The sequence below is a fragment of the Drosophila albomicans genome, chromosome 2L (genome assembly GCF_009650485.2).
Source record: "Drosophila albomicans strain 15112-1751.03 chromosome 2L, ASM965048v2, whole genome shotgun sequence".
Lineage (NCBI taxonomy): Eukaryota > Metazoa > Arthropoda > Insecta > Diptera > Drosophilidae > Drosophila > Drosophila albomicans.
This window is the reverse complement of record NC_047628.2, coordinates 22,055,589-22,080,291: the sequence shown is the minus strand read 5'-3', so window position 1 is coordinate 22,080,291 and position 24,703 is coordinate 22,055,589. Positions and strand designations below refer to the sequence as shown.

Genomic DNA, 24,703 nt, shown 5'->3' with positions numbered 1-24,703 from the left:
TATTTAAAACACATACAACTTTAAAACTTTTTGTTCCTATTGGCCTTACACTATATTTTAGCTAATAGAAATCTTATACTTCTGGGAATTCATTGTACTCTCTTGCAGTTATAGAACGTCCAGAAACTCAATGGCATGTTGATTGTTGTATTGGTATGGGAAAGAGTTACTGCGAAATGCCAAAAAGCGAAGCTGCCCTTCTTTGGTCCCTTGACACGCTTTACTATACATTTAAGCTTAATTAAATATTTGCCGCTATCGGTATTAGCTTAACATGCTGTCCAGTTGTCCAAACGACTTGTGGTTCAGGTGTGTTTGTGTGCGTTAACGATTTAGATATATGAGGTATGACAATGATGATGACATTGCCACGACGAAACATCCTTTGCCTCGCGTCAGTTGACAGTGAACCGGAGAGACGAGCAAACGTCTCTTATTCCTTATCGTAATTCGTTAACAAGAGTTTCCCCTTTGGACATGGTTTTAAAACTCTGGGTGGGCATTTCCCAGGCGGACAACGTATTCCAATCGCTACGTCCGCTAACCTACATCTCTCTGGTGGGTCTGGCACCATTTCGACTGAATCTGAATGCGGACAAGGAAGTGCATACGTCTACATACTCCTTTATTGCCGGCATTGTGCACTATTTGTTCTTTGTGGGCTGCTTCATCTCATCCATTCGGGAGGGTGACTCCATCATCGGATACTTCTTTCAGACAAACATAACGAAACTGAGCGATAGCACATTGAGATTGACAGGTATCATTGCCATGTCCACGATATTCGGTTTCGCAATGTTCAGGCGTCAGAAACTGGTCAGCATAATCCAAAACAACATTGTGGTGGATGAAATTTTTGTACGCCTTGGCATGAAGTTGGACTATCGACGCATCTTATTGTTCAGTTTTCTAATTTCCCTGGGCATGGTGATCTTCAACGTGATCTATTTGTGTGTGAGTTTTAGTTTGCTAATCAGTGCCACAATTTCGCCATCATTTGTCACATTCATGGCCTTTGCTCTGCCGCACATCAACATTAGTTTAATGGTCTTCAAGTTTCTTTGCACCACTCACTTGGCGCAAAGTCGATTTAGCATGGTGAACGAGGTAAGTAGTTAAATATAAGACAACGTCTTTTTACGCATAAATTTAAATACATTTTCTTATCTGTAGTGTAGTTCGGTATTTCGCAATTTAATTTGTAACGTTTTCATCTTCGTTTTCGTCATTAGCTATAGCCAAGATATTCTGCATTTTCTGCTCAACGTTTCGGTACTGTCGCTCTGCTAAAAGGCATATGGTGCACACCTTTTCTCTCAATTGGCTTAACTCCGTAGGCAAAGGATCGCGTCCCGGCAACTTTAAGTCAAATGTGTTGATCTCGTGCATTACCTTAGAGCCTTGTCTTTTAACATCGCGCATTAAATACTCTATCTGTCGATTTTTGCCAGTAAGAGAGACATGTAAAGGATCAACCGATTTGCGAGCCATTATGCGTACAATCGGACGTCTGTACTTAGACTGCGATATTTCGATCATGGAAGAGCGTACTCCCTCGGCATCATATTCCCTTGTTTTGTCCACATTTGCTTCATAGAATTTGTAAATATAGTTGACGAACTCATAATGGCCACGACCAATGAACAAGTCACGCACAGGGACACTTCGATTCAGTCGTAGCCTGTTAAAACATCTCTTTAAGATAAAGAAATTCACCTCGAATTCGCGCTCTGTTGTCGTTCCTATATACACTTTCGATAATGGCATATCTCTTGGGAACAGCTTGTGCATTATTTGACAGTATACCCATCCGGAGCGTAGTTCATAGACAGTCTTGATTTCCACTTTCAAAGTGTTTCTAATCCATTCCCTTAGAAAGCGCAATGACTTAGCATCGGATTTAAGTAACACCACATCATTCGCTATAGACATATCCAAAAATAAAATGTTTATTTTTCAATTATTGTCCAAATTTGTAAAAAAAAAAATAAACACAAATAACCTAGATATGTTTGAAAACGTGCTTAAAAATTAAGAAAGGAAACATAAATGTTTTTCAAAGCAACCCAGATGAATATGACAACAAGAATCTTCTTAAAAATAGTAATTTAAAAGATCATTTATATGTTTTCTATAATGAATTCTAATTTATAAACAAGGATTTAATAAAAAGTCTTCTATTCTGCATCTTTTTGCAGATTCTACAAGACATTCTAGATGCCCATATTGAACAGAATGCCGCTCTGGAGTTGTCACCAATGCATTCGGCAGTCAATCACCAGCGTTGTGCGCATCGTTTACGGAATATGATCAGCACACCAATGCAACGCTACAGTGTTACCTCGATTATACGCCAGAATCCGGACTACGCCATGAAACAAGTATCTAATATACACAATCTGTTGTGCGATATTTGCCAGACTATCGAGGAGTACTTCACCTATCCGCTGTTGGGCATCATTGCCATCTCATTTCTATTTATACTCTTTGATGATTTCTACATTTTGGAAGCGATGATGAATCCCAAGCGCTTGGATTACTTTGAAGCCGATGAGTTCTTTGCCTTCTTCTTAATCCAAATGATATGGTACATTGTCATCATTTTCCTTATTGTGGAGGCCAGCAGTAAAACCATCAGGCATAGCAGCTATAGTGCAGCCATTGTTCACAAGATTCTAAATATTACCGATGATCTGGAACTGCGCGATCGTCTCTTTCGCTTGTCTCTTCAGTTGTCGCATCGCAAAGTTAGCTTCACGGCCGCAGGATTGTTTCGCTTGGATCGTACGCTTATATTTACGGTTAGTTGACTATGTTATGATCGATATCGATATAGTAACCTTATTTGTCTTACTAATTGCAGATAACTGGCGCAGCCACTTGCTACCTCATCATACTTATACAGTTTCGATCCATGCATGAAACTCAATCTGCCACTAATGCTACAAACAATATGTAACAATTTCGAAGTTGACTCAAACTATTTATGTATGTGCTGCATCCTATTTTATGAAACGATTTGTTAACCTGCTTAATCTGTCATTTATTGCACTTCTGACAATAGATGTATAATGCCTGTATACTTATCTATATTACAATGTAGTTTCTTTTTTAATGAACTTGCCGTCTTCATTTAATTGAATCCAATGCTTAATAAACACTTATTAGTTATTATTTTTAGGATGTCACTATTCACTAATAAGATCTGTACACAAGTGAAGTTGGCTGTGCCTGCAGGCTGCAGCATCTTATCGATATCGATAATATTTTGCAACAGACAGTCAACCACAAAGCTTTCTGCATAGTCGCGTTGCCAACTATACGCAAGCAATGATTATGCTATTAGCAGCGAATGTTACACGAATGTTAAGCTAACACAATGCAACGAGCTGGCAACGCTAATCTATTCAAATCGAAACCGCTAAACGTAAGAGCAGACAATTGCTCTAGCTTATGGTGTTGGTGCTTTACAATTTACTTTGTTGACGTACGCCAGCAAATGGTCGAATTTCAACATAATCTAACCGCAAATAGAACGTTCTTTGGCTTAGGCGCCATCCACCACTAATAAGTACTATTACTAATCCACAGAGACACGCCACATTCGTGACTTCGTTGCCATGCACTCTCACATAATCCAATAAGGCGCCCAAATACTCATTGAGGCATTTGTCGTCCAATGCAATGACATTTGATTGTTTTATTGCCTCAGCTAGTCACATTTTCATTTCCAGCTTCGTGGGTGGTGATAATTTCCATATATTGTACATGTGTAAGTAGAATGTGTGGATGGCGTTACTCAATTGACTGACGATATGTAAACTGCTCAATAATCGTGTATAATAGAGAACATGCGAGAGAATATGCGAATATGTACTGGTCTACTTACGGCTAATCACTTCGATTAGCCGCATTGATAAGGCTTGTCAATCCGTTATCAATAATGTTTTACTTTATGATTTGTTTACTTTTCCACAAACACCTTTCAAATTTCAAAATGCACTCAAAATGCGTAGCTTGTACATAATCACGTATTTCTACCATTAATGTAAGTGATGCAAATGCCATTGAGTTGATAAAGACATATAAAAATGTGCTCCAGTTCCAACAAGTGCAATTTCCGATTTTTAGAGGCACTGAGCCTGCTCAACAGTTTGATAAGCAGCTGTGTGCTTACTTCACACAAAGCTACAGTTTTAGAGTCTAGAGCTTGCCATATGATTTTCGCACACACTGCCAATGTCAAGCTCAACGCGGACAGTTTCACGAGCACTGTATAATAAGCAATTTGCTTAGCTATTGAAGCTGCAGTTTGAATAGATCTGTCACTGCTTGCCGGCGACAGCTTGAGCCATTCATTAGCCGGTACAGTGACAGTTTTGTAAGCACTGGTCGACATTTAATGCAGTTTAATTCAAATTTCAATGACAATCATATGGAAAACTAAAGCGCAAATTAACAAACGCACACACAAGCAGAGGAAATTGAGCGAACTTCCAAGTCAAGCACATGCTAACATATATACCGCAGTCCCTCTCCTACACCCATACATTAATTCAGACATTCATCAGCCATAGCTGACTGAGTGCTCGCAGTAAGAGCAAAACGCCGTAGCCGTAGCCACAGTCGCAGTCGCAGTCACAGTCGCAGCTGCCAGACAGTTGCCAGTTGCCTGTCCGCCAGAGAGGGCCGTGCACAGTCGACAGTCGTAATCAAGCCACGACAAGTAACGGTACAGCGAGCGGAGCGGCAATTTCTTTGATTATTTTCGATTTGCACATCAAAAAATAACATAAAAAAAAAAACGCAAAAAAAAATTGAATCCACGTGGTCAAACAGAGAAGTCGCGTCGCGTGTCCCTCAACGTAATATCCAGTTTACGCTTGAGGATATTCCAATACAAAAGTGAGTTGCTGTTATTGTTGAACAAACAAAGGACAAGTGATAGCTAGCTAGGACAACATTCAATCTGCTAGGCCATATTCGCAGTTCCAAAAGTTTTCACACTTTACTTGGCACAGAAGTTAATCGGCCACAGACCCATTAAGATTACACACCACGAACAATGGTCACAAAATACTAGAGACTAGCATTTTAATCGTACTTGTAGGCAGTAGGTAGAAAAGTACTTGAGTGCTTAATCAATCGCAGACTAAACTGTTGCTCAAGTAAAAGTGCAAAACGATTAAGATTAAGCTCTACAGAATTCAACAACTGTTTTATGACTTCTTTAAAGGAAAAAACAAAAAACGAGTTGAGGAAAGTCACTAAAACGGCACAAGTGTTGTTACATCAAAGTGATGTATGAGTTATCTGTAAGTGGCTGCACTTCATTAGCATTAACTGATTGCTAAAAATACTCAAAACTCAATTGCATAGGTCAGGAAGCAATGCACGCTGAAATCTCTTAGAAATTACTTAGAGGCAGAATCATCTGCGAGCGAGTTGATTGAGTAGAATAAATACAAATACTGAGACTAATGCTGATACTAATACGAGATACTTGCACTAAAAAGCGGCGACAAAAAATGCAAATTGCGTTGTTGTCGTGATGAGTGTCGGAAGACTGAGCCAGCTGCGGTTGCCACAATGCCGCATTTTGTGGTCGCCTAGCAATTGTATCTTATATCTGAATATGGCGCATCAATTTAATTAAAATGGGCAACTACTTAGACGTGTTATTTAGCTGCTCGATAGCAAGTAAACAGATCAAGTTCTCGGCTATTAATTACAAGTTTGAAATGATAAAAAAGCAATTGCAAGCATTAGCAGTGACTCTGACGTCGGTTCAACAAATAAATTTCCATTCAATTATAGTTCGACAATTATTTTTTGCTAATCTCTTTAAAACCGTACTAATGGAAGATCTCTATTCAAATCTAGAATTTCAAACAAAGTTATTTGTGAGCAACTGCAAAACATGTGTGAATTCTTTTAATAAGCTGAGTTCAAGTAATTATTAAATTGTCAATAACTAATCACAGCGTTTAACTAACATTTAATTCGAGTAGTGAAGCAATTACAGTTTATTAAAGCACTTAAAGTACTATTGTATCTTGAAGATACTCGCACTGATCAAATATTTGCTGTTCACTTGAGTAAAGCATGTAAATATTAAATGAGGGGCGTGCATCCATCAGAGCTTACATTTCCCACTCTTTTAACTACACACATTTTGATAGATCAATCGTAGAATTCATAAATTATAATAAAGCATTCGGTCGAACTTCCTAAAGAGCAGAGTGCACATGCAATGCGTATTACGAGATGGAGATTTTAGGAACATCACATGCTTAATTCAATGATGAAATATATGTTATGTTTGCCGCAACAACAAATGCGAGTATCGCCTCTCAGAAGAATACAGAAACAGAGCTAAAGAATCACCTAATTGAAAGCAATTATTCCCAACGGAGGTTTCGACTGCGTTGGCGTTTCTCGTTGATGTTGATGATCTTGATTTTAATTAAATTTATGACACATATCTACGCTTGGCATATTAACGAAACATTACAGAAATTCATAAATGCTTTTCGCAGAATTTGTGCTGTAAAACAAATCATCAATTAATCAGTGGGTGGCAGTTTCTTCTTTGTGAAGTTTGCCTGTATTTTAATTAGATTACCATTCAAAGGAAACTCAGGCATTATAACTCAATAATCGTCAATCACAATTCGTGAAACCCGCAAAAAAAAAAAGCATACAAAAAAGTGCCGGCATTTCAACAAATGCATGCAACAAGTCGTGTCTCTATATATAGATATAGTCGTGTGTAGCACGACATAAACGTTAAGTGTCAAAGACCCAACCATAGCTCACATCGGGGTCAATTGATAGACTCAATTATGACAATATATATCACAGAGTAGCGCGACATGCAAAAACGTACTTATGTGCACGAGATACCCACAAATCGTACAAATACATCGTCATCGTACATCACACTCGCGTATAACAAAAACGTATACTTAATAATTACACGTTACGTGAGAATCGAAAAGGGAAACCATTCTTTTGACAAGCTGATAAGCGCGAAAAAGAAAGAGAAAAAATGCAATTGCAATTTCTTTTGCATTTCCTTGTTTGTCTTTCGTCGGTTCTTAGCCAAGTGCTTATCAGGTTCAAAGTACGCTTATCAATGACAGCACCGAGCACCAATTGATTTACGTTCAATACGAATAATGACGATGACTCTTGTGGATCTGCGGGTCTGCATATCAATTGGCAAAACTCAAATCTATATCAGTATTTGCTTATTTACTGTAAACAACAACATTTGTACGATTTGTAATTCAAACAGTTTTTCTCTCGCATACACTCGCATATTACGTATACGTATCAGAGCGATTAAAAACTGAAATGCCGGTTTGTTATTGCGGGTGTGTGAATGTGTGATTGTTCAATGACACTGGAGGCTTTGCAATTATCATCGCTGATACGGATATTCAGTCTATAAATGAGAGTGCACTAAAAAATATGTATATTTGTTTTACACGAATGTAAACAACACATTGTAGGTCACGTGTTCGACTTATTGTCGCATTCGCAGCAACAATAAGCTCTATTTTTGCACTTTAAATTTTGTTCTTGGAAACATTCGTTTGCTTCTTGAAATTTCCTAAAAGTATGCTATACTTTTGTGCTTCCGAATTCATATTTAAATAGGTTGTATTGTATTAAGTAATAAGCAAATTTCCAAACGTTTACAAAGGTTTCATCACACTTCGAATATTTACATGGCAACTATTATTCCTATTTCTCTATTAAAATGTATTTAATATTCTGTCATGCTTTCCGGTAAATTTTCTAGGTCACTTGTAAAGTGTTCAAAGAGCTCATATTTCAATAGCGGTTTAAAAACTACCGTAGCAGTTGATACTTTTTTTAATTAACGAAATTATGCACAATGAACTGTGGAATATATGTGACACAATTTCATGCTGCAATGATGCACGCTATGTGTGTAAAATCAGACAACAAACATAGATTGCACAAGTTCAAGGTCTCAAACATAAATATAGAGAAGCACTTTTTAGCGAATAGAACGACTTTAGCTTAAAGGCATATCGTAACTGTGCTTAATCTGTTGACTTGTACTCACTTTTTCTAGGCCAACTTGACACTTTAAGAGTCTCACATTTCAAACATAATCTATGGCTTCCTTTTCTAGCACTTGCACGCAGCAGTTTTAGGAGCACTGCTTTGACATGCCCACACAGAATAGCGCCCTCTGGCGGCGACGAAGTAATCGCGGCTTATTCATTGGCATCTTTGGCTTTTGCCTTGGACTCTTTGGCATCATCTGCGGCATGTTCTGGGAGGATTTATTCAATTGGATCAAGCATAAGGTAATTAAATGTTTCAAGTTCATTTACCAGCCGAGAGTTAACAGCTGACAGCTGCATTCGCTTAACGCAAAACTGGGCCAAGCAGCCACCAAACATCAAGCAGGTGGCTCAAAAGTGCCGACCGACACTTTGATTGATTGATTCTTCTCAATTAATAACAATTGACAATCTTTGATCTTTGACCAGGAAATGGCACTGGCACCCGACACACAAGTTTACGAGAACTGGAAGACGCCACCAATTGAGCTGCACTTGGACATTTACATGTACAACTGGACCAATCCCGAAGACTTTGGCGATTTGAGCACCAAACCAATACTGCAACAACTGGGACCTTATCGCTTCATTGATAAACCCGACAAGGTCAACATCACCTGGCATCCAGCGAACAATTCGGTCACATATCGTCGTCGCAGCTTCTACTACTTTGATGCTGAGGGAAGCGTTGGCAGCTTGGACGACCAGGTGACCACACTCAATGCAGTTACACTGGTGAGTTTTCACTTTGAGCATCACTTGACCACACTCCGCCAATCTCAAACTTTTCTTTCAGTCAGCGGCAGCAACAGCCAAGCATTGGAATCCCGTCAAACGCAAAATCGTCGATACGGGTCTCAAGATCTACAATCGCGAGATCTCGGTGACCAAAACAGTGGATGAAATGCTCTTCACGGGCTACAACGATGTCATGATCGATGCAGCCATGGCGTTGCCCATTTTTGGCGATGAAGTCAAGGTGCCCTTCGACAAGTTCGGTTGGTTCTACACGCGCAATGGAAGCGCAGATCTAACGGGTGTTTTCAATGTGTTCACGGGCGTGGATGAGCTGTCCAAGTTAGGCCAGATGCACAGTTGGAACTATCAGACGCACACGGGCTTCTTTGACTCGTACTGCGGACTAACGAATGGCTCCGCTGGCGAGTTTCAGCCGCCACAGCTGCATCCAGGGGGCAGCGTTGGTCTTTTTACCCCCGACATGTGTCGCACTCTGCGTTTGGACTACGAGGAGATGGTGGAGATTGAGGGATTGCAGGGCTATAAATTCACAGGCGGCCCACGCTCTGTGGATAATGGTAGGTGGACCGAATAATGCTTCATTCCTTTACTCACTTAAAAATAATCCACAGGCACGCTCTACCCGGAGAATCTGTGCTTCTGTGGCGGCGAATGTGTTCCCTCGGGAGTCATGAATGTCACCGCCTGTCGCTTCGATTCCCCCGTCTTCATGTCCTATCCGCACTTCTATAACGCCGATCCTTACTATCTTGATCAGGTGGAGGGCTTGGAGCCCAAGCGAGAGGATCACGAATTCTATATGGTCTTGGAGCCACGCACTGGCATTCCTCTGGAGGTCGCTGCTCGCTTTCAGGTCAACATGCTGGTGGAGCCAATCGATGGCATTGATTTGTACACGGATGTGCCACGCATCTTCTTTCCCCTGATCTGGTTTGAGCAGAAGGTGCGCCTCACACCAGAGCTGGCCGATCAGCTGAAGTTGCTGCCCCTGGTACTGTTGGCTGGCCAAATCTTTGCCGGTCTCTGTCTGGCCATTGGCATTGTGTTGCTCTGCTGGGCGCCAGTGCAGCATCTGCTCAGCTCTTGCCGCACTCGACAGTACGATGTGAAGATGCAGCACAAGAGTAACGGGCAGTACAAGAGTCGTTCGCAGTTCTCCAGCGCGGAGGAGCTCAAGTCGAAGGCCTCCACGTTGCTATGCGAGGAGAGTGCAGGCAAATCCTTGCTGGAACAGAATTCCAAGCCTGCCACATTGATACCAAAGTCGCAGACTGGCGAGAGTGTTGTCACAGCCACGACACCACTTAGCGAGACGCCAGAGAGCCAAAAAGATTAACTATGCGGTGATTAGATCAACATTGCTATAATCCATCCTAGTGCTTTACTTAGTTCTTAGTCAGTTAGCGTAGAGAAAGTCTCCCTCATTTTGTTTTTCGCATTCAGCATCATTCAGTGCCAATGCCAAAGATAAGTTAACAGTTGCTGCGGGCATTTGTGTAACTTACGAATACTCCATATAAATCTATAGAAATATATCTTAAAAAATGTATCTAGCATGTAGTTTTAGTGTGTGAAATGTTTAGAACTTTTGATGAGCCAGATTTTTTATAACAATTTTATACAGTTTAAGCACATTTTATATGCTAAAATAAATATATCGAATTAAACATTTTATATACTTACTTCGAACCAGATGTTTTTATTAAATGTCTTCACATTTAAAATTATAACGCCTCTCAAACTGTTGCCTCACACCTTCAATTGTCACAAAACTCCTCAAGACTGCTTGCCACTAATGAACTGCTTGAGCACTACTTTGAACTGCTTGTAGTGCTCCCAAAACTGTACAACAGCTTGAACACGAGGAACGGTGCACCCCTAGCCATCATAACTTATAAATTTCGGCGCTTAACAGTATAAAAAGTAACAAACTAGGCATTTTTATTGCATTCATTAACAACAATCTGTGCAATAAACAATACACAGCTACGTCGTGTACTTAAAATACAATATTACAATATACACATTACCTTATGAAAACCCTATTAAAGTCTTTGCTCATTTGTTACATTTTGTTGTTTGTCTGTACGTGTAGATTTAACTTTAAACAATAGAAGAGCAAATAACTAAATATTAAAATGGTATTAAACCAATTTTTTTGCAATATCACAAATGACCCAACTTATCATGTTAAAATACGAAACAAATATGAGATATGGGGAATGGAGTAGAGTCATCCAATTACTTCTTCATCTTGTAGCCCGCGGGATAACCATAACTATCGGCCTCTGTAAAGAAATTAAAGTTGTAAGCTAACTTATGTTATTGAGAAATAAGTCTTGCTACTTACGTTGGTAATCCTTCAAGTAGCATTCGAAGAATTCGCCAAGCAGCTTGCCAGGTGGCAGCTCCCAAGTGGCAGTGCCTCCGTATTTGGGTGGCAGGGCACTTGCATCAATGTGTGAGGTCAAGGATTTCCAGTCCTTGCCATGGAAGAAGATCTGTAAATAATAAAGCAATATATAAATATAATATATACCATTTTTCTTTGAATGTTCCAAGTGAATGCTCTTAACATTCTTTATTGGTTTCTAAATTGCAGTACTATACAATTTAATTTTGAACTATTTGAGAATGCATCAAAAGTTTAATTAAATACTTACTCGCTTGCGCAGCTTCTCGCGAATGAAAGGCTTGAATATGGCGAATAGCATGTTGAAAATGTACGAGTTATTCACAATGTGAACACCCTTCAGACGCATACAGATGCATTCCTGTATGTAGTCGAGCAGCATGGCAGCAAACGATGGTGTAAACTGTGTAATGTGGCTCAAAGGCAGACCTGTAACAAAGCAAAGCAGTAAATAGCTTTATTAATGTGGTTTTAGGATCCTTATGTTAACTGCAAAGTGCGCGTAATAAAGTTAACTAACTACCAAATGTCTCTGATGGCACTCTTACCTTCCATATCAATTATGACAACTGCACCACAGATCTGTGAGTACGGTTCCACCATGGAGCCCAGCACGGTAAGTTGAATGCCCCTGAATAGGTCCACCAGCGGAACCTTCGATGGCTTCCATTTCTCTGTGTGTACAAGTTAATGCATGTAATTGGCGATCAGTTGTAAATGAATATGAATGAGCACTCACTGCCTGCCTCGAGCACAAGCAATCGACGTCCATGTTGATCCCTGCTAGGCAAGAGGTTAAGTATGTCGGCCTCGAACACGTTGCGCAACTTATCGGGCACAATATTTTCACAAGCCTGTCCGTACTTTAGCTTCATGTTGTAAAAGTTCTTTAGCTGAAAAGAGAAAGTCAAATTGAATCTCATTATATTGTGACTATACTACGTATTTATCTGGCGACTTACTCGCTTCAGCGCACTGTCTGGATAGTAATGGCAAGGACGCAGGAACATCATCATGTACTCGTCGTCGAGTGGCAAGTTCAATTGCTTCTCATTCTGTATGAGTTCGCGCAGCTCCTTGATGGCCTGCTCCTTGATGCCTTCGACTTCGCGTAGCTCATCTTGTGCCTTCTTCAGTGCCCACTCTGGCGCCTGCTCTTTGTCCATGCGGATCACCGCTGAGCCGAGATCGATGTACGGCAATTGATTGTCATCGTAGCTAATACACTCCGCTTTGCCCATCTTGTTCCGTTCGAGCTGAGATCGAGATCAAGAGTAAACACATTGATTTTTGTACAATTCACTAGGTTCGCTTTTTCAAGAGACTGCCTTAACACAACTGGGTTACTTCCGACGCGTTGCACGTTGGCAGCGGTTCAACGCCTTGGCCCAATGGTAAAACATGACTCAATGCTGATCTTCATTAATAAGCTTTAACAACGGAAGACGTTGCCGACAAAAAAACAAAAAAAAAAAACTCACACACTCGCACGCATATATGTACATAAATGTGAGTGAATAGCGGCAACGAGAGACACACAGCGGAAGGGAGTGAAACAGAAATAGAAATAGACAATGTTACCAAAACTGGTCACACAACGTCACCAGCCAAAATGCCGCTAAAGTTTCGTTAATACACTAACAAAGGGCACCTTCAAATGTGGAGCTCATTTGTTAAGTATACGTCAAGTAGGCCGACAGTTCTTGAATTTTAAAATGATTTTTGTTCAACAAACTGAGCACAAAAAAATAAATCAACTAAAATTAAGTGTATTGAAACTGCGAAAATACTTTTTTTACTATATTGTGAGAATGCTTAAAAAACTTAGATTTACTCCCAATAGCTGGACTATAAATAAAAAACAAACAGTAGCAATTAAAATTAATTCCAGAATTAGTAACTCTAGCAATTATAAACAGCACATTGCAGAATTAAATATTATTATTCTTTGATCTATACCCTACATTATTAATTAATGGAAATTTACGACAATAAAAAATGAGCGAAACGGAAATTATTGCTTGCATACATTAATAAGTAAAATGCATTGAAGTAAATGACACTAATTAAAACGCAATGTTGTCAAATTGCAGAGCATTGAGGTGTCGGATGTCGAGCCTCTCCACTTCTCGTCTTCATTATGTTGCCCATTTTCGACTGTTGGCAGACGACTTGGCAACACCTTGGCTGATGGCTAATAAAACCGGGCTCAGCCAGATACGAGCATGACGTAGCGCTTTATGCTCTACACACCTGATTCACACGTAAAAAGCAACAGGTAATGACTGAAAAGCAGAGAGCAGAAAGAACTCCTAAACTGTAGCACCCAGACAAAGTCGCATTAACTGACCCGAAATTCAGTTAATAACTACGTGGCCAATAGAGCAATTAGTTAACTTATATCTATTTTGTTGACTGACATTTTCAAGGTAAAAGTCAAGGCCAATACAGACCGCCAACTGAATCAATATTTAATTTAATTTTTGTTTTTTTGGTTTTTGTATTTTTAGTACATGTTGTGTTGACCATTAAAATCGCTGACTGTTGACTGATTTTGCGGCATGGCTTTTTGTTTGCTTAACAGACGCAGATTGACAAGTTTCGTAAAAAAGTCTTTTGTAAATTGGATTTGTTCATTTTTTGACTTTACTTTGACAACGAGTTCAACAGCCCATAAAGTTATGCGCATATATTAAGCACTGTGGTGCTATGGACCTTCCTTCAGATATTCCAAGCTTCAACATACCACTCATAACGCAAACAAGTAATGCATGCAACTAATTTTATTCGAGTTCAGCACTTGAATCGTGACACCAATTTAATTGCCAATTAGCTGCATGCAAGCTGACACGTAATTTACAAAAACTTGACAGTAAAATTAAACTAATGATGCGCAGTTATAGTAAACGGAATAATATTCAAAATAAAAAACAACATTATTCTTCACATTAGATATAAATAGTTAAGAGCTGTTACAAATTATCGAGCTGAAGCGAAAATAACAGGAAATTATTTTCCAGACAGGCTAAATACATCAATCAGTCGGTCTCGATCTCGATATGATCTTGATGAGATGTGTTAATGATAAGGAAAGAAACTAAATTAAACAAGATTAGCATGTCACTTCAAATTGTCGTCAAACCGGAACTGTTAACATGCTAAAAGTTATGATTAGACACGATATAATCGCGAAGAAGTATTAAGGCGAATCAAACTACTTTCTAAATTGAATCTAATTAAATAATAACACAATTAAAATTTAAAGTTCTCCAAAGAAATGAAAAGCTGAAGGATAAATGTTGATCAGCTGATCGACAAACTTATGCGATAAAATAACAAAAACCCCAATATAAAAGTAGAAAAACATACGATGCTAATTATCTATTGTTTTCAGTAGCAAATAAGGAAACAAGAATATATCACAGCCAAAACTGAACTTTGCGAATCGTATGCAAATAAATTGACAGCATTTAAATATTACTTTTTAATAATGAAATGCAGTTAGTTGAGCTAAAAAAAAACTGTTAGGTGGCTGGAGAGTCTATAAATGTGTATAAAAAATAAAAGCAAAACCAAAATATGAATCGCAGTCACGTTCGGAACTAGGAAACTAGTTTAATTGTGTCTTAAGTCATGTTTGCCAAATTAACCCATAAGAGGAGTTGAAAGGCCGCATCTGTCATTGAAAATTCAGATAAACCGGGTATCATTTTTTAAGAGTAGTCGTATTCCCTCCATAAATAAACAAACCAATTAACCAGTTTCCAGTTCTCATCAAGGTCAGACGATGATTGTATCACTTGTTTTATTTATAAACTATACTCTTAATTAGGCTGCACAACGTTTAATTCTGAATACTTGCATATAGCTTAATGACACAGGGAACGAATATGTGGAATTTTACAGCACTTATAACTGACCTTGCTTGGTTAATTTGCTTAAGGAAAGTCCAAGGAGACGATTCTTGCTCTTGCCAATGATTCTTCACTGGATGACTGCTCTGCTATTACTAAGCTGTCCTCCAATAAATACGCGGATTATCTACAGTAGTCGACGACTAAATGCCAGTTACTATGTACGAGTTTATTTCTTATTTCAAAATACTGATAACTGGTATCGGAGTACGATTAGTCGGCGACTTCTTCGCATACATAAATACACAGATTTCTCAGATCCACTCGCCAATCTAAAACAATGTAGTAAGTCGCAATTGATACTAGAGATGTGAGCGTGACTCTTTAAAAGTTCCCTTTCTCTATTTGAACTATTAATTAGCACCTAAAATGTCCACATATTTAATTATGTGCTTAGAAGGGGATTGCAAACAATGAAGTAGGCTTCGAGGTCGTCATTATTTCGCTTGATTTTCGCAGTATGCAACATATTTTATGGCTTTACTACTCCTTCCATGCCCGCTATAATCTTCCCTTTGTGTGAACGGCCTTCGCTTATTTGCAACTGTTTCAAAATATTTTTGTTCATTTCTGTTTGCCTCCATCAAATACTCAAATATGGCCTCGAATCTACTTAGTCTTGTGGTGTGCGTAATACAAGACATAATTGGTCATCGTATGTTACAGGGAAAACTCTTTTGTTCGTACTCAATGATCTCATCAAAAAGGTTTCTATACACAAATATTGTGTTATGCTAATTACGAAGCCAATCGCTGAGTTTACAAAAGTTAAGACTAAATAAAATATTTCATTTATTTGTTTTTACCGATATTTACTGTGGTCCCATCTCTGATCTACACAAAGCTTTTATATGACGACTACTTGAGTTCGAATAATAAATATGTAATTGCCCTGACTCCGTTCCCCTCAAGGAAGTTGAAAGTTTAATCGGGTGCTGTTGACAAACTCAACGACTTGTATATAAATTGCATTGTACATATAACACTGTAATTATCGCTTAGGCATTCGCATTTAGTATAGCCGTTAAGCATTTGCCGAATAATTGATAGTAAGTGCCTGATTAGCACTGCGAAACTTAAGCGAATTGCAATTGTTTAACCGAACTTCGAACCGAGCTACATATGTAGTTGAAAGCAGCTGAAAAATCGCGGACAAAAACGTGAAATACTGCGCCCACTTTAATATTGTTCAGGCAGTCAGGCATTAAATGTGGAATTAATTGAATGGCTGCAAGTGGACCACACACTGAAACATGACGAAGCATTCGCTTAAGATTATTTAAAAAAAAAATATTAATTCAATTTGGATAATAATAGTATTCGTATGCAAGGGGCAATGACTAGGCAGTAAGGAAAAAAAAGCATAAACGTAGTTCGAAGTCGCTGTCGCAGTTTTTGTTGCATTTTTGTTATGGACATCTAAGTGTAAATTGCCCGCGCCCCAACCGTAAATGATCATTCATGGGATCGTAACGAGCTAATTGCCATGTAAAGTACTTATACATGGCGAGTAATTACCGTAAACTGAGGGCTTGGCCAATGGCAAGTATCATGACAAATTGTGCGAATATTCGCATCCATACAAAATATAACAAAAATTCAATTGATCAATCAGATAATGGGAAATGCAAATATGAGTCGATTATTATCAACCAGGAATTCAAAGCTCTGACCTTTACAATAATATCACACTTCAAATGGTAAACAAAAGCAATTGAAATTAGATAGATTCTTTGTATGATATTCAATCGTGGATAAAATGCTGATTTACTTTATGAATTGCTTACTTCAACAATTGTCATCTCATATAATATTATAAATTTCGTTCTAAGAAAACAAAACACAAATGATATCATTTCTGTATAACATTATTTCTGACTGGTATAATTACAAAATGCGTTTTTTAATATTTATTTATTATTCAGAGAAACGTTTTGAGCTTGCCTCATTCTGTGATATCTAAAGTCCAGGGTACTTAAAATCAGGTTTTATTATATTCTCATGTAAACTACAATCAATCGTAAACAACTATACGTAGGTGATATTTTTAACGTGAACTCAGTTCAATGGTCAACGCTTCTCAAATACTAATTAAAATAGTAAATAAAATGAAATGACGAATAAAACCTTCTACTCAAGAAAACAAGATATCTAATATATCTTGTGCAACCTTAAAAACTGAGCAGATTGTTTATCATCAAAAGAAAGATGAGGCAACGATGACAACGGATTGACGTTCAGTCTAAAACTTTCAAGTCTGACACAAAAGCGGAGTCAGAATGAATTGGCAAAGAAGGGAAATTAAAAGATATACATATATGGGTTAGTTTTATATCTCGGATCAATAAAGTCCACTTATAATAAGCAAACACAATTCATTCGCTATAATAAGCGACAGCTGCAAAATTTCAGAATTGCAAAAGTATTTGCATAGAAACTCAATTGCATATATCAAACTTTTGGGCCGGCCTAGAAATCGTGCTCTAGAATCGGCCAAAACCGGTTTTGATTTTGCTTAATAAGAAAACGCTAGTCGACGCCTTCGACTCAAGTACGGATTGGCAAATGAGTATATGATTATTTCTGTGTGTTTGTCTGTTTCTATGGGGTCTATCGATCTTATACAAATGCCAACATTTCAATAACTGCTTTTGTTCGATTTTTAACAGTTTTTTACAACTCCAACTGCATAGGCAAATGTGCTAAACATATCGAGAAAAAAAAGAAAAACAACAACGTCTCAAGATGTCTAACTGGTTTCTATTCGATCCAACGAATTGTGTTCACTTTTTGGCGGTTTTTTATGAGGCTCGTAATACTCGATACGAATACGAAGTCGTCATCAAGGTCGTCGATTTTTCAGAAGTTGTGTGGTTATTGTTAACAGTACTATGGCGAGATAGAAGCCCAAATTGTTTAACCAAATTCACTAAAAGCGATATCCGACAATCGAGTCGAATGTCTATTATGGCATCGCACTTTTGGTGTCATTAGCACATAAAACTCGAGACTGCAGTCGGCAATATTTATAAGTCGCTGTCGTATGTAGATCCCATGAATCAGCATTTTAATAAAACCCTCACAATGAGAACTGCAAATTGTATGAAATCAAAATAAGTGCGTGTCAAGCTCAACAACCTTCAAATGACAGAGTGACAAAGCGCTTGACAGACCGACGGACAGACTGAAAGGCAGTCGGATAGACCCGCAGACAAGCGAATGGGCTGAGCAAAGAGACACCACAAATGATTCCAAGCTAATTGATTGTTATGCTACATTTACCATATACATATATCGTACTTCCCTCCATATACAACAAAGTACGATAATAATAATAATAATAATTTGCTTGAAAAATGTACAAGGCACACAATACTATACTGTATATGTGACTATAGTTTTGCATATTACTCATCTTATTTACATTAAGATACTTTTGTATATTCTACAAGTAGTAAAAGTGAAAACACTAGATTATATAAACTTTGAAAATTTCCAACGACTGTATTTCATGTCAGTCCTATAAACAATACTACACCATTTACAATTTTTCTTTACTTTACTTTTTTCGCACACTTTACGATGGGCTCTAAAAATGCTGCAAACTCCCGTTGCAAAAAAAAAAAACTTTCAAAACAAGGTTTGCCAACAAAAAAAGAAATATTTCGAATAATAATTACACTTAGAGAAATTGTGCTCTGCTACGCTTAAAAGCGAATTAAGATTAATAGAAATTTGATAAAAATGAAAAATACAAAAAGAAAAAGAGGAAAATAATAATTAAAATATAAACACGTTTTTCATTAAAGCGCAGCCTTACTGTTTTCACAGTGATATTATCGACAGCTCTGAAGATCATTGGATACAACATAAAAGGGAAGCGGCATTGCATTGTTCGAAAGCTGGGAGCAGAGAGGAAAACTGATCGAGCTGATTATGAATGGGCCCGCCAAGAGGTATATTGTATACTACTATGAGTAGATGGAATCGCTGACGAAATGCAGCAGCCGGAGCAACGGACGGTGGCAAGTGGTAATTGTTTTTATTGCCAATCCGCTCGAGCGGCACTTGAATGCCAGCCAAGACTGTCTGACTTATGGCTGTCTCTGGTGTGGCAGGTAGATACGCCAGACGAACGGACAGACGGACAGACGAACAGGCAAAGGCAGAAAGTGTGTCAACGCTGCCGCGCATGCGCATAACCAACAACAACAACAGAAACAACAACAGAAACAACAACAGAAACAACAACAGAAACAACAACAACAACAGCTGCTACAACAAGGCAATAATAGGAGTACTCAGAGCCAAGCCCGCAGTTAGCATGTTACTTGGCTGACCTGTGTCTGTGATTGCAACTTACCACAATAACTGCTTACAATGCGCACCCTGTTTACTTGCCAAAAAATAATAAAAAATTGGCAATGTCAGTTGGCCAAAAAAGAGATTTCTTGTTTCACTTTATAGATGTATTTTGCAAGCGACCCACAAACACACACTTGTGACTTGTTCACAAAGGCAGCTTTTGCTTTAATTTAGTTGTGCGGCTTTTTGGTGGTGGTATTTGGGCAGGACGCGGCGAGGAGGCGAAGTGGGCGAAATGGCGACGAAACACGACTGATGAGTTTACAGACAGTAAGAATGAATGAAATGCGAAAAGACGCGCGCGACGATTGAAAACGACGTCTAAATGGCAACGCGGCTCAAACAACTCTGAGCTGGAAGCTCGCTCGCTCGCTCATAAAATTAATTAACTGGCCAAGTCAAGCTTGACAACAAATATGTTAAAGAAGCAGCAACAACGCCAGCACAAACCGCCAGCACAACTACACGACAACAACAAGTACAACAGCGGACGGGCAGAAATAGTACTCCAATAATGACATCAAAAGCTCTGCTTACTCATTTGCTCTCTTTGTAGCGCTGCCAACTCGTTTGCGGTAAAAGCTTTGTTTAAAAACTGCCACCACTAACTATGCAATGCATACGTCACCGCGTTAAGAGAAACGAGTTGTGAGTCCAGAGCAACCCCGAAGACCGCTGCAATGGGAATCCCAGAGCGTTCGTCTCTTCTCACTCACCACCGATACAGGCGCATGAGCTTTTTCCAGTTTCACAAAGCGCTTTGCCTTTTTGTTTTCGTTTTGCATTTGTTGACGTCTTGAAGCAAAGCTTTATGACTTTTCGCAGGGAATATTACGATAAATGTGCAGTTCAGCACAATATGGTAATAGTATTTGTTTATCACAAATATATTTATTTTTAATTAAAACATTCATTATCCAATTTAAAATTATTTCAATGTATCAATTTGTATATTGCTACAATAAAAAAAAACATACTTTATATATCAAAAGTTGATTCCTTTATATTAACAAATATAAAGGGTATCCTTAGTTCGCCATCCGGATGCATCCGCTGTAAGCATTTCATTGTTTTTGTTTGCGTTTGTTTGACTTTGTTTTAATTTGCGTTCGCTTAACAATAAACTAACCGGTAATTATACGGTTCAGTGGGTATGTGATAAGGTGCTATCGATAGTGTTTAATCTATCAATAAGTAAATAAACTGCAGCTACCGGTGGGGGGCTTTTCTAGAGCGGACTTTGGGGTGCTTGAAACATATTTGCCAGCGATAAGTGGATTTAACCTTCTTCGTGTTTCTTTGTGCTGATTGCTGCATTTCTTTGACTCGTATAAATTTCTTACCTTTCTTTCGATTTCATAACTTATCCAAGGCCATTTGGGTGAAGTTCAACGCTTTCGTTCTTGACTCTGCAATTTGTGCAACCATGCAGAAAAGCAAGAGATATACTCGAGCATTATTTGGCTTATTTTTAAACAACTTTATCGGCTAATGTCGTTTTGTCACTTATCTTAATTACGCCTCCTTGAAAATGGCAAAACAGTATGCCATAAAGATAGCCAAATAGCTTGCTGATTGATTACTAACACTATTACAGTACAGTGGTGGTCGAGGAATTCTTAGTCCCACATAAAATGACCTCTTGCTTTAGCATTATTAATATTTCCAACTGTGATACGTATATTAGGAATCTGTTGTGGCTAAAGTAAATCCGACATTATCATTGAACATTGTACATCAAATTTAATTGCGAATTAACATACATAGTAACATGTATAGTATGCCCGTGACTGTGCTCTGGTATTATTGTATTCAACATATTTATTATTCAACAGAGAAGGTCAAACATAATTGCCGTATATATGCACATAACCCACTCGGTTAGTCAGCCCTTTTCAATGGTCAAGATTTAGAGTTAAGTGTTAAAGAACCAAATTATTATGGAATTAGTTCAAAATATAAATGGAAATTTATTATTAACAAGTATTTATGTTTAAAATTTTGTAAATGTGTGAATTCATCCAAATGTAAGCATCTTAAAGTATTACTCATCAGGGCTTCCCCAAAAACAAAAACAATGCACTTCCGCCTAATGTGTTTGAGCACTTAGAGTACTCTAGTACCTAGATGTTTTACATGCCTCTCTGAGCTATAGAAATCGAGCTTGACACAGTTTAAAAACTGTATGTATTGTGTAGTACGTTATTCAGTCAAGCGTTCAAAGATTCTTTCTCACGTCATCACTGCGAGGCACGTTCAAAGTTTATATTGATATCGACATGTGCAGCTCTACTTGATTTACACAATGTTAAGTCATTGATTAAACAATTCTAAAGTGTATTGCACTCTGCCTTTCTCGCTATACCTTTCGCTAATCGGATATTGACTCATTATCCCTTAATTGAGCATAAGTTGTGCACCTAATCCAAAGTTCATCATACGATTTGCGAATGTGAATTTCATTAACAATTCATCAAGAACTTGATTTAATAATACCACTTGCAATTGTTTGCTTTATGAATGGATGAAATTCCCGTTGTGTTCAAAGTGCAAAACAAAACAACTAATTGTGCTTGGCATAGTTTGCTACACATAGTTTATCTAAATGGAAACACATGCCTTAGACCCTGTAAACTATTACGCGTCACTATTAAGACACAATAAATTATATTCAGTATTTAATATTAGTATTATGGCTTTACTTAATACCAATTACAGAAATATAATTCATATTTCATAATTATTGATTTTGATATTTTAAAACTCTTCGAGTATAAATTAATCTGACTTTTGTTCGATGAAACTCAATTGTCATGAGTCAGGATCATAGCAACGTTAAACTGATCGTAATATTTGACTGCTGTGTGAGCGAATCAATTGAAATGAATGCGTTAATTAATCGAATCAATGCAAAAAACAGACAAATTGCGCTGTGCCCGGGCGTTATCTGTTAACATATTTAAATAATCATTAACAACGACAAAACAGAAGTTCGATAGCAGTAATAAACAGCAACAAAAAAAAAAGTAACAAATTAAGCACACTCAGCAACTAAACAATAACAACTCGAACAATATTGAATACAAAGAAGCAACAACAACCATAATAACGATGACAACAAAATCGAACCAAGTGCAAAGACTTTGCCCTATGACTACACTACTTGACGGAACCCTCATCCAGATACTTATACATCCAGATATTTATACTCATGTAACACATTGTATTGTATGCATGTTTTTATAAGTATTTGTACAGATTATAACTGTATACAATAGTTGAAAAGAATTATGTTATTTTAGTGCGAGGCGTTTCCAGAACACAAAGCGCACGTTTTGAAGCGCCTGTCAAATTCAATAATAATAAAAATTATATACTATAAATATAAAACCCGCTGAAACATTAACAATGATAACGGGGTGTGCACGCAAAAAACACCAATTTATAGTGTATGAAATTTGCCCCAGGCACCCATAAAAGCAACTGTTTCACGCCACCTGATATATCCAATAATGAATAACCCAAAGACGGTCGAGAATTATGAAATCAACGAAAGTTTATCGTACTTCAATTCTTGATGAAGCATTCTCTCATCTAATACATACCCTGTAAATAGGTTAATTTAATTTTATCAGTGGCATATCTTCGTAAAATGTTATGGAGGATTACGTAAAACATGTGCAAAAAAATGTATACATTATCGGTAAATATCAAATATTATCTTATCATATCATAAAGGAACTGAGAGCTTTGAGGTATTGAATCTTTCCGCTTTCTTTCTTTAACTTTGTGATACTAAGGTATAAGAGAGATACCATAAATACTCTGATATATATGTTAAGAATTTATTAAATAAAATTAAAAAAAAAAAAAACTATTTTTAGAATTTTGAAATTGGTTTAAACTTATAAATTATTATTTAATAAATAAAAAATAAATAAATAATTTTGTTTAATCTTAAATAAATATTAGTTCTGGTTACTGACTGAACGTCGAAACAAAATCACTCTCCAAAGAGGGTATTTCCGAATGGAAGATAGAGAGTCGATATTTCACAAGCGCCGGCTGCAGTCAGCGTTGACGTCGACGTCGCCGTCGCTGTTGACGTCGCAGTCGCAGCCGCAATCGCTGCTTAGACACTTGTCGATCGCTTGGCAGCTTGGTTGCTGATATTGATAAGGACTATCGTTCAAGAATGGAAGCAGAGGCGAAGGCGGACGTGGACGGGATGAGGCGTGCGGGAAAGCGGCTATTCGACATGAAAATGAATACACGATAATAAACTGAAATTTTCGGCGTTTTCTTATCAGCCAAAGAAATTGTTTAACTTGGACTTTAGTCGGAGAAGCAAACCGAAAACCCGAATACCATTCGTCGTCGTCGTCGTCGATTGTATGAGTGTTTCTACACTATATTATTGGGTTCCCGGCAGCTACGACAACTACTTATACAGACTACACTATGTGGTTTATCGCTGTCAATGTGTTTGGCCTTTGTGAGTTGTTTTTGTAGTTTTGTCTTTTTGTTTTTTGACTCAACTTGCAAAGTTGACAATTATGGCGACGCTCTGGTTGCTCTGGTTGCCCCGGTTTGTCCGGGGTTCAAGACTGGACGCCTCCCGTGTAAGCCAACAGACGCAACCCAACCCAACCCAGCGCAATTATCACAATGGATCGCCATGATCGCGATGACGCGACAACAGAGCACGACCCAGGTACACGAATGCAGCATGAAGGGCCGACCTTTCTCGAGGGCGTAAGGTGATTGACAGCGGTGCTTATTTTTGTGGTTCGGGTTGCCCAAAAATATAAACATTATGCTGTATCTTCTACGGTTATGTTGACAAAGTTTTCAGATTCAACCGCGATTGAGATAGAAATTTTTTCTAATCTTTAAAACCGAGTCATTTCCAAGACCAAACGACAGCGACGTCAACAGCGACGACGACTTCGACTGCGACTGCGGCAGCGACTGTGATCGGAGTGCTGCCTTCGTACTTGTATTTGTATTTGTATTTATAATTGTAATTGTAGTTGTAGTATTTGCGATAGCCGTTGCTGTCGATCGTCGTCGCCTGCGTCGTCGACGACGACGTTGTCATGCATATAGACGTAAAGCGTTCAGTCGTAAGGGTTTTTGAAAAGCAA

At 38.1% G+C, this 24,703-nt stretch overlaps 3 protein-coding genes across 5 annotated transcripts; 2 read left to right on the top strand and 1 right to left on the bottom strand.

The window, feature by feature from the left end:
- The first annotated feature begins 14 nt into the window (after positions 1-14).
- Positions 15-3,300, top strand: LOC117565184 (putative gustatory receptor 28a). 2 transcript variants are annotated; one of them, XM_034244186.2, is made up of 3 exons: positions 15-1,107; positions 2,199-2,801; positions 2,864-3,015. In XM_034244186.2, exons 1-3 carry the CDS (start codon positions 478-480, stop codon positions 2,957-2,959), a joined length of 1,329 nt encoding a protein of 442 aa, XP_034100077.1. In that variant the 5' UTR covers positions 15-477; the 3' UTR covers positions 2,960-3,015. The 2 variants fall into 2 exon arrangements, with proteins under 2 accessions (XP_034100077.1, XP_034100076.1); XM_034244185.2 differs by lacking the exon at positions 15-1,107 and adding an exon at positions 2,037-2,103 and having other exon boundaries at positions 2,864-3,300.
- Positions 3,301-4,685: 1,385 nt separating this feature from the next.
- LOC117565025 (protein peste) lies at positions 4,686-10,521 on the top strand. The gene is made up of 5 exons (XM_034243970.2): positions 4,686-4,905; positions 8,171-8,348; positions 8,535-8,840; positions 8,902-9,421; positions 9,476-10,521. The coding sequence occupies exons 2-5, from the start codon at positions 8,208-8,210 to the stop codon at positions 10,198-10,200; spliced, it is 1,692 nt and encodes a 563-aa protein (XP_034099861.1). The 5' UTR covers positions 4,686-4,905; positions 8,171-8,207; the 3' UTR covers positions 10,201-10,521.
- A 251-nt stretch (positions 10,522-10,772) lies between these two features.
- Positions 10,773-19,959, bottom strand: LOC117564837 (alpha-tocopherol transfer protein-like). Of its 2 annotated transcripts, none has more exons than XM_034243761.2 (7): positions 19,555-19,959; positions 12,240-12,533; positions 12,017-12,170; positions 11,826-11,951; positions 11,528-11,706; positions 11,215-11,365; positions 10,773-11,152 (listed from the first exon to the last, which is right to left on the bottom strand). In XM_034243761.2, exons 2-7 carry the CDS (start codon positions 12,516-12,518, stop codon positions 11,106-11,108), a joined length of 936 nt encoding a protein of 311 aa, XP_034099652.1. In that variant the 5' UTR covers positions 12,519-12,533; positions 19,555-19,959; the 3' UTR covers positions 10,773-11,105. The 2 variants fall into 2 exon arrangements, with proteins under 2 accessions (XP_034099652.1, XP_034099653.1); XM_034243762.2 differs by lacking the exon at positions 19,555-19,959 and adding an exon at positions 15,198-15,289.
- Between the last annotated feature and the right edge of the window lie 4,744 nt (positions 19,960-24,703).

Bases quoted from the DNA above. Each gene is read 5' to 3' on its own strand.
- LOC117565184 (XM_034244186.2), top strand. From the start codon at position 478: ATGGTTTTAAAACTCTGGGTGGGCATTTCCCAGGCGGACAACGTATTC. The intron at 1,108-2,198 runs GTAAGTAGTTAA...ATCTTTTTGCAG, and splicing joins GATTTAGCATGGTGAACGAG to ATTCTACAAGACATTCTAGA. The intron at 2,802-2,863 runs GTTAGTTGACTA...TACTAATTGCAG, and splicing joins ATCGTACGCTTATATTTACG to ATAACTGGCGCAGCCACTTG.
- LOC117565025 (XM_034243970.2), top strand. From the start codon at position 8,208: ATGCCCACACAGAATAGCGCCCTCTGGCGGCGACGAAGTAATCGCGGC. The intron at 8,349-8,534 runs GTAATTAAATGT...ATCTTTGACCAG, and splicing joins TCAATTGGATCAAGCATAAG to GAAATGGCACTGGCACCCGA. The intron at 9,422-9,475 runs GTAGGTGGACCG...AATAATCCACAG, and splicing joins CCCACGCTCTGTGGATAATG to GCACGCTCTACCCGGAGAAT.
- LOC117564837 (XM_034243761.2), bottom strand. From the start codon at position 12,518: ATGGGCAAAGCGGAGTGTATTAGCTACGATGACAATCAATTGCCGTAC. The intron at 11,952-12,016 runs GTGAGTGCTCAT...TTGTACACACAG, and splicing joins GCTTGTGCTCGAGGCAGGCA to AGAAATGGAAGCCATCGAAG. The intron at 11,707-11,825 runs GTAAGAGTGCCA...GCTTTGTTACAG, and splicing joins TGTCATAATTGATATGGAAG to GTCTGCCTTTGAGCCACATT.